Below are 19,067 nucleotides of genomic sequence, written 5' to 3'. Positions count from 1 at the left end.
TATAGATTTGTTTATAATTGACTGAAAACCCTCCGAAACATAATGTTACTTGCCTATCCCATTACTCCTACCATCACCCCAAGCTCTCATCCCAACAGTACAGCCCAAATACTCCTCATTTCCACCCCAATAAATACTTTGAAAAAAAGTACCACACCTTTAATACGAAAAAAACCTACCGTTGAATAACCACTTTAATAGAAAAAGTTCCATCCCATTAAATACTTTGACTTAAAAGTACCATACCACACCTTTAATACGAAAAACCCCTACTGTTAAATTGCATCTAAGAATAACCTCTTTAATAGAAAAAGTTCCACCCCCATATAATACTTTGATTAAAAAGTACCATACCACACCTTTAATACCAAAAAAACCTACCGTTAAATTACATATAAGAATAACAACTTTAATAGCAAAAGTTCCACCCCCATTAAAAACTTTAAATAAAAAGTGGGTACCACACCTTTAATACGAAAAACCCCTACCATTAAATTACATCTAAGAATAACCACTTTAACAACAAAAGTTCCATCCCCATTAAATAATTTAAATAAAAAGTACTACAGCACACCTTTAATACGAAAAACTCCTACCGTTAAATTACATCTAAGAATAACCTCTTTAATAGAAAATGTTCCACCCCATTTAATACTTTGACTAAAAAGTACCATACCACACCTTTAATACGAAAAACCCCTACCGTTAAATTACATCTAAGAATAATCACGTTAATAGAAAAAAAAACATCTCATCCCAACGTGCCCCCTAGTCCTCCCAAGCTTTATCATGCCCGTCTCAGCCCAACACTCCTACCATCACCCAAGCCCTCATCCCAAACAGTCCATCCCACTCTCCCACCATCACCTCAACTCCTCATCCCAAACAGTCCAGTCAATTACCCCTACACCATAAACCAAGCCCTCATCCAAACCAGCCCATCCCGCTCTCCTACCGTCACCCCAAGTCCTCATCCCAAACAGTCAAGCCCATCACCCCAACTTCTCATCCCAAAGTCCAGCCAATTACTCTTACACCATCACCCCAACTCCTCATCCTAAACAGTCGAGCCCATCACTCCTACCATCACCCCAAGTCCTCATCCCAAACAGTCCAGCCAATTACCCCTACACCATCACCCAAGACCTCATCCCAGTCAAGCCCATCACTCCTACCATCACCCCAAGCCCTCATCCCAAACAGTCGAGCCCATCATCACTCCTACCATCACCCAAGACCTCATCCCAATCAACCGAGCCCACTGGCTAACCAGCAAACTCCCAGCCCCTTGCCCGAGAGTCTCAGAGCAGAGGCAACCCTTACCCTAGCCCACTGAGCAACCTCCTTGGCCCCTCAGCACTTAGAAATTTTACTCCTCCAGCCAAGCTCCAAGGCCCTTGGTAGGCCCTTGGTCAGCTCTCAGATCAGCTAGAAATCCAAGGGTTGAGCCAGGGAAAATAAATTCTGAAATATTTTCTAAGTCAGCCATTTTTAACTTCATCACTCCAAAAACCGTTAGATTTTTATAACAGCTCAGTAGCACAGCAGTGAGAGAGAGTGCTTACAGAGCGGAAGGTCCCCGGTTCAAGCCCTGCACATTTTTATCAGAATTATAAAAAAAATCTTTTTTTAATGGTAAAAGGGTCCCCGGAGGGATTTGAACCCACCCTGCTCACAGCTCCAGGATTCCCGGGGCTGTGAGCTAGCCCACTGCGCTACGGCGGCTCTTGAAAAAATTTGCTCGGAACTAATATTTAAACCTTAGAATGGATGGGCAGACTAAAAAAAAAATTGAGATGAACCCTATGACCTTTGACCTTAGCAAGAATCACCAGAAGAAAGATAGAATAAAGACATGTCAGTTAGTGTACGTAAAATAAAGGTTTATTTCCAGAACAAAAATAAAAAATACAAATATTATTAGATGTATTTAACGAGTAAAACTATACACCATTTCAAGTTGTTTAACATTTAAAAAGATCACAAAATAACAAGAATTACAACAAATTTGTTTCTCAAGTAAACGCAAAGACTACAAATCTTAACAAGTAATTTTACAATTTAAACTAACAAATAATTAATATAATAACTAATATAATAATTAACAGAGTTCGGTAATCAATTTGCATAAGTTACTTGTCTTTCTTAATAACTTTAAAGTAAAATTTAATTTCCCCAAATAACAGTTCAAAAACTGTGTTCTCTTATCAAGTTACCCCCCCCCCACCCCCCCTCAATTAACTCTATCGGAGTTAAAAAATCTACTAGTTAATTTAATTCATAATAAGAACTACCCAGAGCTCGCACTGCAAGCGTTTTATACATCCTTAAATTTGCATAAGTTAATTGCCTTTCTTAATAACTTTAAAGTAAAATTTAATTTCCCCTAATAACAGTTCAAAAACTGTGTTCTATTATCAAGTTACCCCCCCCCTTAATTTACTCCATCAGAGTTAAAAAATCTACTAGTTATTTTAATTCATAATAAGAACTACACAGAGCTCGCACTGCAAGCGTTTTATACATCCTTAAATTTGCATAAGTTACTTGTCTTTCTTAATAACTTTAAAGTAAAATTTAATTTCCCCTAATAACAGTTCAAAAACTGTGTTCTATTATCAAGTTACCCCCCCCCCCTTAATTTACTCCATCAGAGTTAAAAAATCTACTAGTTATTTTAATTCATAATAAGAACTACACAGAGCTCGCACTGCAAGCGTTTTATACATCCTTAAATTTGCATAAGTTACTTGTCTTTCTTAATAACTTTAAAGTAAAATTTAATTTCCCCTAATAACAGTTCAAAAACTGTGTTCTCTTATCAAGCTAACCCCCCCCCCCCCAATTTACTTCATCAGAGTTAAACAATATACTAGTTAATTTAATTCAAACAAGAACTACACAGCGCTCGCAATGCAAGCATTTTATACATACATCAATATGGTATAGTTTTAGATTTAACTTGGTTACTGCATGGAGGGTGCTCCGCAATCTCGCTGCCATTTTATTCATTCTTGCTAACAGCACCCCTCCTACACATGCCTCATTAATAAAACACTTCTCAAAGTAATGTTTAATATAATCACACAATAAAAATAGTTTTATAGGTTCAAAGCTTACTTAAACCTTTTTCTTACACCCCAAGGCAAATTTTGTCATTTAAACACATCCATTTAATATTCATAGCATTTATTGACATCATTTCTTCTTTTCCTTATCAAAATTATGTTTTACATGATACCATTACAAAAACGAGGCTGCTTTTTTTTTGCCCGAGTTAGTACATACACCGACCGCGTATAAATTGCACATTTTATTGTCCGATATCAGCAGCGCACGTTAAGCAATCTTTTATTTTACCGACGTTACACGAGATTTTATCTTACACTTTTGTGACACTCTTTTAGTCTCACTTTCTATTTATTAAAAAAAAATTAGTTTATTACTTATTTCATATTACAGCATAAACTTTTTGAATTTGATTTAATGTTGCGCATAAATTTGAAAGAATAATGAACACATTAAGCTCTTGTTAGATTGGTTATTTTTTGTAATGCACATAATTTGATATAGTTAATTTCCAAATTAAACCGTTTCATTAAAACTAACCCATAATATTAATCTACATGTCAGCCTGGCATCCCCCACTGATCATAAATAAAGTTAATACCTGTGATAATTTAAATTAAACTGTATTTATTGTTTTAATTTTAGTGAAATAATTGTGTCTTTCCCCCGTTGTTAATGTAATTTTTAAACTGTCATACACATGTTGTCATAGGATATGGTTGTTTTATCAAAAAGACTGTTTTTTACAAAGCCCAAATTAATAGTAAGTTTCATGATTTACATTTAATTTCGTAACATAATTTGTCTGTGAATTATAAAAAAAATACGATAACATGTTCCAGTGCAAGTCTTTTATACAAACAAGACCTTTATGACGAAACAAATGTGCGACAACGTAACGATCGCACGACTCACGCTCAAACCTATCAGCAGCAACCTCGTTTCTACACCAACAATTCAACCAGTCCATACTTATTTTGGGTCTTAAAACAACCAGCCTTTTTATAACGTTAATTTCCAACTTAAACCGTTAAATAAAAACTAAAACTGTTTTATACAAATTTAAACATAATATTAATCTTCAAGTAGGCCTGGCATCCCCAACTGATTACATTTAATGTTCATAACTAAGTTTATTTAGTGTTTTAACTTTAATTAAATAATTGTGTCCTTCACCCTTTTGTCCTAAGGTTATCATAAGATATTTTTTGCCCAAGTTAATAGATGCACCGACCGCATTTTAAATGCATATTAATGTCCGATATCCGCAGCGCAGGTTAATAAAAAACAAGCAATGATTTGTTTTGCCGACGTTACACCCCATTTTATCTTACACTTTTGTTTCATATTATAGCATAAATTAATGAATTTGATTTAATGTTGCGCATAAATTTGAAAGAATAATGAACACATTAAGCTCTTGTTAGATTGTTTTTTTTTTGTAATGCACATAGTTTGATATAGTTAATTTCCAAATTAAACAGTTTCATTAAAACCAACCCATAATATTAATCTACATGTCAGCCTGGCATCCCCCACTGATCATAAATAAAGTTAAAACCTGTGATAATTTAAATTAAACTGTATTTATTGTTTTAATTTTAGTGAAATAATTGTGTCTTTCCCCCCGTTGTTAATGTAATTTTTAAACTGTCATACACATGTTGTCATAGGATATGTTAATAAGTGTCTATTTTATTTTATTGTAATGACATAGATAAATGTTAGTTCTAATTTAATTGTGGAATGTTAGTAGAAGACACTACCCTTTATTATATATTGTTAAATTTATGAATAAGACAAATAGCATTCTTATAAATTATCATTTTTATAAACTGTTATTTTCTCTACTGATTAACATTTCATAACACTACTTTGTAATACGGTAGATTGTTAATTATACAAATTATTTAGTTTATGTTCAGATGTTAGTGGTATGATTTAATTCAATGGTATAAAACAACCAAAATATGTTGTTTTATCAAAAAGACTGTTTTTTACAAAGCCCAAATTAATAGTAAGTTTCATGATTTACATTTAATTTAGTAACATAATTTGTCTGTGAATTATAAAAAAAATACGATAACATGTTCCAGTGCAAGTCTTTTATACAAACAAGACCTTTATGACGAAAACAAATGTGCAACAACGTAACGATCGCACGACTCACGCTCAAACCTATCAGCAGCAACCTCGTTTCTACACCAACAATTCAACCAGTGCATACTTATTTTGGGTCTTAAAACAACCAGCCTTTTTATAACGTTAATTTCCAACTTAAACCGTTAAATAAAAACTAAAACTTTTTTATACAAATTTAAACATAATATTAATCTTCATGTAGGCCTGGCATCCCCAACTGATTACATTTAATGTTCATAACTAAGTTTATTTAGTGTTTTAACTTTAATTAAATAATTGTGTCCTTCACCCTTTTGTCCTAAGGTTATCATAAGATATTTTTTGCCCAAGTTAATAGATGCACCGACCGCATTTTAAATGCATATTAATGTCCGATATCCGCAGCGCAGGTTAATAAAAAACAAGCAATGATTTGTTTTGCCGACGTTACACCCCATTTTATCTTACACTTTTGTTTCATATTATAGCATAAATTAATGAATTTGATTTAATGTTGCGCATTAATTTGAAAGAATAATGAACACATTAAGCTCTTGTTAGATTGTTTTTTTTTGTAATGCACATAGTTTGATATAGTTAATTTCCAAATTAAACAGTTTCATTAAAACCAACCCATAATATTAATCTACATGTCAGCCTGGCATCCCCCACTGATCATAAATAAAGTTAAAACCTGTGATAATTTAAATTAAACTGTATTTATTGTTTTAATTTTAGTGAAATAATTGTGTCTTTCCCCCCGTTGTTAATGTAATTTTTAAACTGTCATACACATGTTGTCATAGGATATGTTAATAAGTGTCTATTTTATTTTATTGTAATGACATAGATAAATGTTAGTTCTAATTTAATTGTGGAATGTTAGTAGAAGACACTACCTTTTATTATATATTGTTAAATTTATGAATAAGACAAATAGCATTCTTATAAATTATAAATTTTATAAAGTGTAATTTTCTCTACTGATTAACATTTCATAACGCTACTTTGTAATATGGTAGATTGTTAGTTATACAAATTATTTAGTTTATTTTCAGATGTTAGTGGTAAGATCTAATTCAATGTTAAAAAACAAACAAAATAAGTTATTTTATCAAATGTTCAGACTGTTTTTTACAAAGCCCAAATCATTAATAGTAAGTTTCATGATTTACTCATTTATTTGTTTAATTTTGTATAATAATGTCTGTGAATACACAAACAAGACAAACAAGATTTTTATGACGAAACAAATGTGACATTTAAGCAATATTTTCAACGCGCGACAACGTAACGATCGCTTGACTCACGCTCAAACCTATCAGCAGCAACCTCGTTTCTATACCAACATATTTAACCAGTGCATACTTATTTTGGGTCTTAAAACAACCAGCCATGGTACTGTAAACACCCATGATAAAGTTTAACTACACAATTCACAAATAGTAATGCATAGTATAGTTAAACATAAACTTATATAAGCACCCATGATAAAGTTAAACATCACAATTCACAAATAGTAATGCATGGTACACCGGGTGGGGGGGGGGGAGGATTTCTTCAACATAGTAAATTGATGGGTTGTCTTTGCCCCAGCCTAAGGGAGTTTGACCGTGAAGCAGCACGCACCTCCGCACAAGGCAGAAGCGGCACACACCTCCGCATCAATGCAGAAGTGGCACGCACCTTCGCATGATAAGTGCAATCTCACAATGTCACCATTATAGGAGCTGACACTCCCATGATAAGAGACAGACTATAATGGGATACACTGCAAGACACCATGCTGGGGTGACACGCCTTCAACGCTGTCGCCTCCTATTGCTTATGTATTTTTTGTTGCTAAGATTAAGTTAAGGGATATTATATTCTATATTTAACATTTCTTTCAGGGGGATTTCTTCAACATAGTAAATTGATGAGCTATCTTTGTCTGAGCCTAAGGGAGTTTGACCGTGAAGCAGCACACACCTCCGCACAAGGCAGAAATAGCACACACCTCCGCATCAATGCAGAAGTGGCATGCACCTTCGCATGATAAGTGCAATCTCACAATGTCACCATTATAGGAGCTGATACTCCCATGATAAGAGACAGACTATAATGGGATACAAGGCAAGACATCATACTGGGGTGACACGCCTTCAACGCTGTCGCCTCCTATTGTTTATGTATTTTTTGGGGGCAGAATTTGGTTAAGGGTTATTCTATTCTATTCTATATTTAACATTTCTTTCTGGGGGATTTCTTCAACATAGTAAATTGATGGGCTATCTTTGCTTGAGACTAAGGGAGTCTGACAGTGAAGAAGCAGCACGCACCTCCGCACAAGGCAGAAGCGGCACACACCTCCGCATCAATGCAGAAGTGGCATGTACCTTCGCACGATAAGTGCAATCTCACAATGTCACCATTATAGGAGCTGACACTCCCATGATAAGAGACAGACTACAATGGGATACACTGCAAGACATCATGCTGGGGTGACACGCCTTCAACGCTGTCGCTTCCCACAGTTTTTGTATTTTTTGTTCCAAATCCTTGTTTGTGATGCACAACATATAATGCAGATCATTTCCAGCATAAAACTTGTTTCACACAAAAGCTTATAATCATAAAACTAAAATATTTATGTTTTTAAGTACACCAATATATACATAAGTACACCATTGCAAGTATTTTTTGTCATCAGATTTTGCTGATTGTCATCCGGGTAAGCTTAGTTCAATTAGCAGGGCTACCAACGTGCAGGTTCCAGGATACCAGCCCCACACGCTTTCTGAGATCGTAAGAGCCAATTGCACCGCCCCTTAAGGGGACGGGTCCGGTCCACTGTCCCAACTTCGGCGCCAGGACAGCCTCCTTACTCTTACTAACGCGGTCCCTAGTTGAAAGGACTAGGGACTACTTCCGTTGGTCAACCATTTGTGATAACACCGGCACCATCCTGACAGATGAGGAGCCCAAATGCACCTTTAAGATCAACCACCCAGTGGCCCGAGCCGGAAGTAGGACCCCACATGCCACGTGCATGTGTCCAGGTCCCTTTAATCTAACCGCCGCACCAAAAAGATCGCTAAATTTGCTTGCAAGCGCATTATGCAATTTCACAATTTATCGCAATTTCAAAGCGCAAACAAAATCGCATTTGTGCTTGCTTGCAATGGTGTACTTATTTACAAGATGTTCAATTAAAATCATAATAACAATAATGAAAGATACTTATTAAAGGCACTGGACACATTTGGTAACTGTCAAAGACTGGTATTCTCACTTGGTTTATCCCAACATAAAATAACAAATTGGGCACAATTGGTCATTGAAGTTGCCTATACACCTCTACACAAAAGTAACATACCAATAATAGAAAACATGTTTAAAAGGGGAGAGGTTACCAGCACTTACACCCTTAGCCAAGATCCTCAGCATCTGGCCATGAAAAAACAACACAGGAATGTTCAGCTATAACGAGAATTTAAAAGCACAAGAAGTGCATCATTAATTCGAAAACATATTATGAAAAGGGGAGAGGTTACCAGCACTTACACCCTTAGCCAAGATCCTCAGCATCTGGCCATGAAAACAACACAGAAGAGATCAGCTAAAACAAGAATGAAAAGCACAAAAAGTGCATCATTATTTCGAAAACATAGTACTTTTCAGACGACTCTTGAAGGAAATGACCGAAGTAGCTTGGCGAACAATTAGAGGAAGACTGTTCCATAAGGTGGGAGCAGCACCGACTCCCATAATGCGAAGTGGAGACTCTGTAGGGAGCTTGCAGTAGACAATGTGACGATGAGCGAAGGACAACGAGGAGGTGTATACAAGGTTCAGATTTAGAGTTCAGAGTTACGTGCAGGAGCGAGACCATAATGAGACGTGTACGTGTGCAACGTTAGCTTGAACACAATATGGTCCTTGTAAAGGCAGCCAGTAATGATTGTTACATCCATAATTGCTTGCAGCTAAGACATCTAGACGATAGCAATGTTTTCATATGCGATGCTCTCCTTTACCCCTAGTTTCCTTGATGACATCAGCAGTTGTGATTCCATTCTGCATTTCTTTTCAGGGAACTATTCCTCACATCTCCGTCTCTGAAAGGTCAAGTTTAAAGACCAAAAATTATATTTAAGCCAACAATATTAATTTGCACATTAGATGCAGGGTTGATTAAAATAATTTCATGTCCCCTTATCAACTGTGGTGTAAATTTGTATTTAAAGTGTGATAAGATATTGGTTGACCAATTATAAACCAACATTGGCAATCAGTGGAACAGCACCAGAGGCTTGTCGCTAAAGAAATGAAAGAGAAACGAGGCCCCTCGCTCAAGAAACGACAGTAAACCAACATCGCAACCTGTGGCATAGCACAAAAGGACTGTCGCTAAAGAAACGACACTAAACCAACATCGGCAACCTGTAGCATAGCACCAAAGGTCTGTAGCTAAAGAAATGCCAGTGAACCAACATCGGCAACCTGTGGCATACCACCAAAGGCCTGTCACTCAAGAACAACAGTGAACCAACATTGGCAACCACTGACATAGCACCAGAGGCCTGTAGCTCAAGAACGAAAGTTAACTGACATTGGCAACCAGTGACATAGCACTAGAGGCCTGTCGCTAAACGAAAGGGAACGGACATTGGCAACCAGTGACATTAGCACCAGAGGCCTGTCGCTCAAGAAAGGACAGTGAACCAACATCGCCAACCAGTGACGTAGCACCAACGACCTACTGCTCAAGAAACGCCAGTGAACCGACATCGGCAACCACTGGCTTAGCACCAGAGGTCTGTTGCTAAAACGATGACAGTGAACCAACAATCGGCAACCTGTGGCATAGCACCAAAGGCCTGTTGCTCAAGAAACAACAGCGCACAGACATCGGCAACCTGTGGCAAAGCACCAAAGGCATGTCGCTCAAGAAACGACAGTGCACCGACATCGGCAACCTGTGGCAAAGCACCAAAGGCCTGTCACTCAAGAAACGACAGTGCACCGACATTGGTAACCACTGGCTTAGCACCAGAGGCCTGTCGCTGAAGAACAAAAGTTAACTGACATTGGCAACCAGTGACATAGCACTAGAGGCCTGTCGCTAAACGAAAGCGAAGGGACATTGGCAACCAGTGACATTTGCACCAGAGGCCTGTCGCTCAAGAAATGAAAAGTAAACGTACATCAGCAACCAGTGACATAAGCACCAGAGGCCTGTCGCTCAAGAAGTAAAAAGTGAGCAAACATCGTCAACCAGTGACCTACATGTAGCACCAGAGGCCTGTCGCTCAAGAAATGAAAAGTGAACGGACATCAGCAACCTGTGGCATAGCACCAAAGGCATGTCGCTCAAGAAACGACAGTGCACCGGCATCGGCAACCTGTGGCAAAGCACCAAAGGCCTGTCACTCAAGAAACGACAGTGCACCGACATTGGTAACCACTGGCTTAGCACCAGAGGCCTGTCGCTGAAGAACAAAAGTTAACTGACATTGGCAACCAGTGACATAGCACTAGAGGCCTGTCGCTAAACGAAAGCGAAGGGACATTGGCAACCAGTGACATTTGCACCAGAGGCCTGTCGCTCAAGAAATGAAAAGTGAACGTACATCAGCAACCAGTGACATAAGCACCAGAGGCCTGTCGCTCAAGAAGTAAAAAGTGAGCAAACATTGCAACCAGTGACCTACATGTAGCACCAGAGGCCTGTCGCTCAAGAAATGAAAAGTGAACGGACATCAGCAACCTGTGGCATAGCACCAAAGGCATGTCGCTCAAGAAACGACAGGGCACCGACATCGGCAACCTGTGGCAAAGCACCAAAGGCATGTCGCTCAAGAAACGACAGTGCACCGACATCGGCAACCTGTGGCAAAGCACCAAAGGCATGTCGCTCAAGAAACGACAGTGCACCGACATCGGCAACCTGTGGCAAAGCACCAAAGGCATGTCGCTCAAGAAACGACAGTGCACCGACATCGACAACCTGTGGCATAGCACCAGAGGCCTGTCGCTCAAGAAACGACAGTGAACCGATGTTGGCAACCAATGGCTTAGCACCAGAGGCCCGTCGCTAAAAAAACGACAGTGAACCAACATCGGCAACCTGTGTCACAAGAGCTCTGTCGCTCGAAAAGTAAAAGTGAACTAACATCGACAACCAGTGACATTTGCACCAGAGGCCTGTCGCTCAAGAAACGAAAGTGAACCGACATCAGCAACCAGTGACATAGCACCAGAAGCCTGTTGCTCAAAAATTGAAAGTGAACGAACATCGGCAACCAGTGACATAGCACCAGATAGAGGCCTGTCGCTCAAGAAACAAAAGTGAACGAACATCAGCAAACAGTGACATATCACCAGAGGCCTGTTGCTCAAATATTGAAAGTGAACGAACATCGGCAACCAGTGACATAGCACTAGAGGCCTGTCACTCAAGGAATGAAAGAAAACAGACATTGGCAACCAGTGACATTTGCACCAGAGGCCTGTCGCTCAAGAAAGGACAGTGAACCAATATTGCCAACCAGTGACATAGCACCAAAGGCCTACTGCTCAAGAAACGGCAGTGAACCAACATCGGCAACCTGTGGCATAGCACCAAAGGCCTGTCGCTCAAGAAACGACAGTGCACCGACATCGGCAACCTGTGGCAAAGCACCAAAGGCATGTCGCTAAAGAAACGACAGCGCATCGACATCGGCAACCTGTGGCATAGCACCAGAGGCCTGTCGCTCAAGAAAGGACAGTGAACCAATATTGCCAACCAGTGACATAGCACCAAAGGCCTACTGCTCAAGAAACGGCAGTGAACCAACATCGGCAACCTGTGGCATAGCACCAAAGGCCTGTCGCTCAAGAAACGACAGTGCACCGACATCGGCAACCTGTGGCAAAGCACCAAAGGCATGTCGCTCAAGAAACGACAGCGCATCGACATCGGCAACCTGTGGCATAGCACCACAGGCCTGTCGCTCAAGAAACGACAGTAAACCGACGTTGGCAACCAATGGCTTAGCACCAGAGGCCCGTCGCTAAAAAAACGACAGTGAACCAACATCGGCAACCTGTGTCACAAGAGCTCTGTCGCTCGAAAAGTAAAAGTGAACTAACATCGACAACCAGTGACATTTGCACCAGAGGCCTAAACTCAAGAAACGAAAGTGAACCGACATCAGCAACCAGTGACATAGCACCAGAAGCCTGTTGCTCAAAAATTGAAAGTGAACGAACATCCGCAACCAGTGACATAGCACCAGATAGAGGCCTGTCACTCAAGAAACAAAAGTGAACGAACATCAGCAAACAGTGACATAGCACCAGAGGCCTGTTGCTCAAATATTGAAAGTGAACGAACATCAGCAACCACTGACATAGCACTAGAGGCCTGTCACTCAAGAAATGAAAGTGAACCGACATCGGCAACCTGTGGCATAGCACCAAAGGCCTGTCGCTCAAGAAACGACAGTGCACCGACATCGGCAACCTGTGGCAAAGCACCAAAGGCATGTCGCTCAAGAAACGACAGTGAATCAACATCGGCAACCTGTAACCTAGCACCACAGGCCTGTCACTCAAGAACGACAGTGAACCGACATTGGCAACCATTGGCTTAGCACTAGAGGCCTGTCACTCAAGAAATGAAAGAAAACAGACATTGGCAACCTGTGGCAAAGCACCAAAGGCATGTCGCTCAAGAAACGACAGTGAATCAACATCGGCAACCTGTAACCTAGCACCACAGGCCTGTCACTCAAGAACGACAGTGAACCGACATTGGCAACCATTGGCTTAGCACTAGAGGCCTGTCACTCAAGAAATGAAAGAAAACAGACATTGGCAACCAGTGACATTTGCACCAGAGGCCTGTCGCTCAAGAAAAGACAGTGAACCAATATTGCCAACCAGTGACATAGCACCAAAGGCCTACTGCTCAAGAAACGGCAGTGAACCGACATCGGCAACCTGTGGCATAGCACCAAAGGCCTGTCGCTCAAGAAACGACAGTGCACTGACATCGGCAACCTGTGGCAAAGCACCAAAGGCATGTCGCTCAAGAAACGACAGTGAATCAACATCGGCAACCTGTAACCTAGCACCACAGGCCTGTCGCTCAAGAACGACAGTGAACGGACATTGGCAACCATTGGCTTAGCACTAGAGGCCTGTCACTCAAGAAATGAAAGAAAACAGACATTGGCAACCAGTGACATTTGAACCAGAGGCCTGTCGCTCAAGAAAAGACAGTGAACCAATATTGCCAACCAGTGACATAGCACCAAAGGCCTACTGCTCAAGAAACGGCAGTGAACCGACATCGGCAACCTGTGGCATAGCACCAAAGGCCTGTCGCTCAAGAAACGACAGTGCACCGACATCGGCAACCTGTGGCAAAGCACCAAAGGCATGTCGCTCAAGAAACGACAGTGAATCAACATCGGCAACCTGTAACCTAGCACCACAGGCCTGTCGCTCAAGAACGACAGTGAACCGACATTGGCAACCATTGGCTTAGCACCAGAGGCCTGTCGCTCAAGAACGACAGTGAACCGACATTGGCAACCATTGGCTTAGCACCAGAGGCCTGTCGCTCAAGAAATAAAAGTGCACAAACATTGGCAACCAGTGACATAGCACTAGAGGCCTGTCGGTCAAGAAATGAAAATAAACAGACATTGGCAACCTGTGGCACAGCACCAGAGGCCTGTCGCTCAAGAAACGAAAGTGAACCGACGTTGGCAACCAATGGCTTAGCACCAGAGGCCCGTCGCTAAAAAAACAACAGTGAACCAACATCGGCAACCTGTGTCACAAGAGCTCTGTGGCTCGAAAAGTAAAAGTGAACGAACGTCTGCAACCAGTGACATAGCACCAGAAACCTGTTGCTCAAAAATTGACAGTGAACAGACATTGGCAACCAACGGCATAGCACCAGAGGCCTGTCGCTCAAGAAAGGACAGTGAACCAATATTCCCAACCAGTGACATAGCACCAAAGGCCTGTTGCTCAAGAAACGACAGTGCACCAACATCGGCAACCTGTGGCAAAGCACCAAAGGCATGTCGTTCAAGAAACGAAAGTGAACCGACGTTGGCAACCAATGGCTTAGCACAGAGGCCTGTCGCTAAAAAAACAACAGTGAACCAACATCGGCAACCTGTGTCACAAGAGCTCTGTCGCTCGAAAAGTAAAAGTGAATGAACATCGGCAACCAGTGACATAGCACCAGACATAGCACCAGAAACCAGAGGTCTGTTGCTAAAACGACGACAGTGAACCAACAATCAGCAACCTGTAGCATAGCACCAGAGGCCTGGCGCTCAAGAAGTAAATGAGAACGGACATCGGCAACCAGTGGCATAGCACTAGAGGCCCGTCACTCAAGAAAGGACATTAAACCAACATCAGCAACCTGTGGCATAGCACCAAAGGCCTGTCGCTCAAGAAACGACAGTGAACCGACATCGGCAACCTGTGGCATAGCACCAAAGGCCTGTCGCTCAAGAAACGAAAGTGAACCAACATCGGCAACCTGTGGCATAGCACCAAAGGCCTGTCGCTCAAGAAACGACAGTGAAACGACATTGGTAACCACTGGCTTAACACCAGAGGCCTGTCGCTTAAAAAACTAGAAAGTGAACCGACATCGGCAACCAGTGACATTTGCACCAGAGGTCTGTCGCTCAAGAAACGAAAGTGAACAAACATCGGCAACCAGTGGCATAGCACCAGAGGCCTGTTGCTCAAGAAATGAAAGTGAACGAACATCAGCGATCAGTGTCATAGCACTATTCGCCTGGCACTCAAGAAATGAAAGTGAACGATCATCGGCAACCCGTGACATAGTACCAGAGGCCTGTCACAAAAGAAAGAAAGTGAACGGACATGGGCAACCAGTGGCATAGCACCAGAGGCCCATCGCTCAAGAAATGAAAGTGAGCAGAGGTCGGCAACCAGTGACATAGCGCCAGAGGCCCATCACTCAAGAAATAAAAGTGAACGACATTCGCAACCAGTGACATTTGCACTAGAGGCCTGTCGCTTAATACATGAAAGTGAACCGACATCGGCAACCAGTGACATAGCACCAGAGGTTTGTCTTCCTAGAAATGAAAGTGAACCGACATCGGCAATTAGTGATATAGCACCAGAGGCCTTGCGCTAAAAAAATGAAAGTGAACGAACATCGGCAACCATAGTACCATAGGTACGTCTCCATAGACAGGGTCAACAGCAGTGGCTTTTCCTAAACACAGGGAAGACACAGACAAATCTGCAGTAGAGAATCTTAGACTAGTCCAACTACTACACCAAGAACCAAACAGCTATGGCTCTGGAAAGAGAGTACTGCAAACCCAGTAGACTTGGCCCGAGATTGGCAAAATCATTCCCAAACAACCTACAAATATCTTAGGATGAAATGTAAGGCTACCAAAAATGACTGATTTGAATTTATATGATTAAAGGCAATGGACACTTATGGTAATTAGTCGAAATAATTATTAGCATAAAACCTCACTTGGTAACAAGTATAGGGGAGCTGTTGGTAGTATAAAACATTGTGAGAAACGGCTCCCTCTGTAGAACAAAGTGTTGAAAAAGAAGGAATTTTCCACGAATTTGATTTCAAACCTCAGAATTAAAGTTTGAGGTCTCGAAATCAAGTATCTGAAAGAATACAGCTTTGTGTGACAAGGGTGTTTTTTGTTTTGTTTTCATTTTTATCTCGCAATTTTGACAACCAATTGTGTTCAAATTTTCACAAGTTTGTTATTTTATGCATATGTTAAGATACACGAAGTGAGAAGACTGGTCTTTGACAATTACCAATAGTGTCTAGTGTCTTTAAATAACAGCAAGAACATGCATTCCGCACAATTCTTTCAGAGCTTCATTCGGGACGGGTAAGTGATAGAAGCAATCTTGTTATGAACTCGCCTTTGATTGGAGAGTGAAGCTCTTTCATCATTGGCTGGTCTCGGAGATCTACTTATTGATGGGAAGATGTCTTTGAAGATGCTAGGCCTGACTGCAACAAAATGAAAAGTTTGCAACATTTAGTGTTTTTAAGAACATAACCATCATCAAACAGTAAAGTACAGAAAACTTGCCGTCACCTCTGGATTTGTTTCAAAAAAATTAGTGAAAAAAATAATGTTTCAAAATTGTTAGCAACAAGTTGTTCCAGGAGCTCATACAGGACCGTTTGTATTACTGCGATCCCAATATGCAACAGTAAAACTCGGAAATGTCAATTGCCTCAAACAATTCTCTGGAGGATTGTTACTGGTATGAACTTTAATCATCAGTGAGCTCCCCCTCCCACTCTCTCTCTCTCTCTCTCAGAATGAAACTATGAAAGGTTATGAATTTGTCTTGATATTTGTGTTTGACAAAAAGATTTGGCAGGTAATTTTCAAAAGCCTATTGATAAAACCCGACAAAAAACACAACCCAGCCGCTTAAGTCTGAAATAACTGTAAAGCCTGGTTCATACTTCGTCTCAAAATCGCAACAAACAATTTAAAAGAGTTGAGCTGTGTTCAACTCCTACGAAATATTCGCTCCAACGAAGCTGTGATGGCAAAATTTGTTAAGTTCTGTTCAAACAAAAGGCAATCAGCTGGTCAGCTAAAGAGTAGAGAATTTCTACATAAAAAGATGACAATAAATAGTTTGACTCACTGGACTGATCAGGAGAAGTGGTCATTATTACATGGCTTTGCTGTCTAATCAGGAAGACACCTCGTGTGCAACTGGCTGGCTGACTGCCGCCACTGGAGTACGACGACAACAGGGTAGATATGCTTTCTGTCTCCACTCCATCCAAATGACCCACGTTCAGCTGCAATGTGGAGATATAAGGTCAAATATAATAAAGTAAATGAATAGTCAGGTTTTTAGTTTAAATATATGTGACCTGTCATGATGAAATAAGCTATAAGTCGCACTGTGCCATTTACAAATGCAGCCAGTCAAAGTCAACTCATTCTCATTAGATAAGTGAGAACTCTCTTGTTTCCACAAGCTCTGTCGGCTTGGAGGATTATTGTTAGCCCAAGTGTTATATACCATTGGGAAGCTCTTGATCTGCAGAATTCAGAAATACCAATAGCTAATATATTTTAAATTCTGACTTATGGGTCATTTTGTGGTGACACGTCACATGGACACAGTCCAGCAAATAAAGTCATATAGCAAAGCCCCCCCCCTTCCTGAAGTGTTTTTAACTATAGAGGGAACTGATAAGCAAAGTTTTTTATTACAGATTTTGTGCTGTGTTTTTCAAGGTTCAATTACACAACAAGGCAATCAGCTGATCAGCTGAAGAGTTGGGAATGTCTGCATAAAAAGACAACAATAAATAGTTTGACTCACTGGACTCATCAGGAGATGTGGTCATCATTACATGGCTTTGCTGTCTAATCAGGAAGACATCTCAAATGCAACTGGCTGGCTGACTGCTGCCACCGGAGTACGACGTGACATCAAGGTAGATATGCTTTCTGTCTCCACTCCATGTTCAGCTGCAATGTGGAGATAAGGTCAAATATAATAAAGTAAATTATGAATAGTCAGGTTTTTAGTTAAATATATGTGACCTGTCATGATGAAATAGGCTAAAGTCGCACTGTGCCATTTCCCAGTGCAGCCAGTCAAAGTCAAATCTTTCTCATTAGATAAGTGAGAACTCTCTTGTTTCCACAAGCTCTGTCAGCTTGGAGGATTATTGTTACCCCAAGTGCAGTGACAGGTCACATTGGACACAGTTCAGAAAAAGAAGTCGTACAGCAAAGCCGCCCCCCCCCCTGAAGTAGTGTTTTAAACAGAGGGAACTGGTAAGCAAAGTTTTTTATTAAAAATTTTGTGTTGTTTTTTTTCTAGGTTCAATGACACAAGGCAATCAACTGATCAGCTAAAGAGTTGGGAATGTTTGCATAAAAAGATGACAGTAAATAGTTCGACTCACTGGACTCATCAGGAGATGTGGTCATCATTACATGGCTTTGCTGTCTAATCAGGAAGACATCTCGAGTGCAACTGGCTGGCTGACTGCTGCCACCAGAGTACGATGTGACATCAGGGTAGATGTGCAACTGGCTGGCGGACTGCTGCCACTGGAGTATGACGTGACATCAGGGTAGATGTGCTATCTGTCTCCACTCCATCCACATGGCCCACTGTTAATGAGATGTGGTCATCATTACATGCCTTTGCTGTCTAATCAGGAAGACATCTCGAGTGCAACTGGCTGGCTGACTGCTGCCACCAGAGTACGATGTGACATCAGGGTAGATGTGCAACTGGCTGGCGGACTGCTGCCACTGGAGTATGACGTGACATCAGGGTAGATGTGCTATCTGTCTCCACTCCATCCACATGGCCCACTGTTAATGAGATGTGGTCATCATTACATGACTTTGCTGTCTAATCAGGAAGACATCTCGAGTGCAACTGGCTGGCTGACTGCTGCCAACGGAGTATGACGTCACTTCAGGGTAGATGTGCTATCTGTCTCCACTCCATCCACATGGTCCACGTTCAACTGCAATGGGGATCAGGTTAAATGTAACAAAAGGGTAAATGATTAGTCAAGGTAGTCTTCTTTCCAGAGAATTACGACTCAGACTCCAGAACTGCTTATGCGTAAGCACTGTACACTCAGTACTTTCCAGAGTCCTGTGAAAACAAAATCACATGCCATTTTTTACTCGGGTGGGATTCTAACCCAAGCCTTTGCAATTCTAGAGCAGTGTCTCACCAAGACTACTGAGATTGCCATTAGCTAGATGCAGTTTGAATCCTATGTTTATAGCATCATATTCCTAATAGACTTCCCCAAATCTTTACAACCCAGCCATTTCCCACTC

At 41.0% G+C, this 19,067-nt stretch overlaps 1 protein-coding gene across 2 annotated transcripts; it reads right to left on the bottom strand.

The window, feature by feature from the left end:
* Positions 1-6,744: 6,744 nt before the first annotated feature.
* Positions 6,745-18,738, bottom strand: LOC139941710 (uncharacterized). Of its 2 annotated transcripts, XM_071938323.1 has the most exons (5): positions 18,167-18,738; positions 17,575-17,723; positions 16,882-17,041; positions 16,135-16,225; positions 6,745-9,290 (listed from the first exon to the last, which is right to left on the bottom strand). In XM_071938323.1, the coding sequence occupies exons 2-5, from the start codon at positions 17,581-17,583 to the stop codon at positions 9,230-9,232; spliced, it is 321 nt and encodes a 106-aa protein (XP_071794424.1). In that variant the 5' UTR covers positions 17,584-17,723; positions 18,167-18,738; the 3' UTR covers positions 6,745-9,229. The 2 variants fall into 2 exon arrangements, with proteins under 2 accessions (XP_071794424.1, XP_071794431.1); XM_071938330.1 differs by lacking the exon at positions 17,575-17,723.
* Positions 18,739-19,067: the final 329 nt, after the last annotated feature.

This window comes from Asterias amurensis, chromosome 1 (assembly GCF_032118995.1).
Source record: "Asterias amurensis chromosome 1, ASM3211899v1".
In the NCBI taxonomy this organism is placed as follows: Eukaryota; Metazoa; Echinodermata; class Asteroidea; order Forcipulatida; family Asteriidae; genus Asterias; species Asterias amurensis.
Note: the sequence above shows the minus strand (reverse complement) of the source record. Positions and strands in the feature narration are given on the sequence as shown.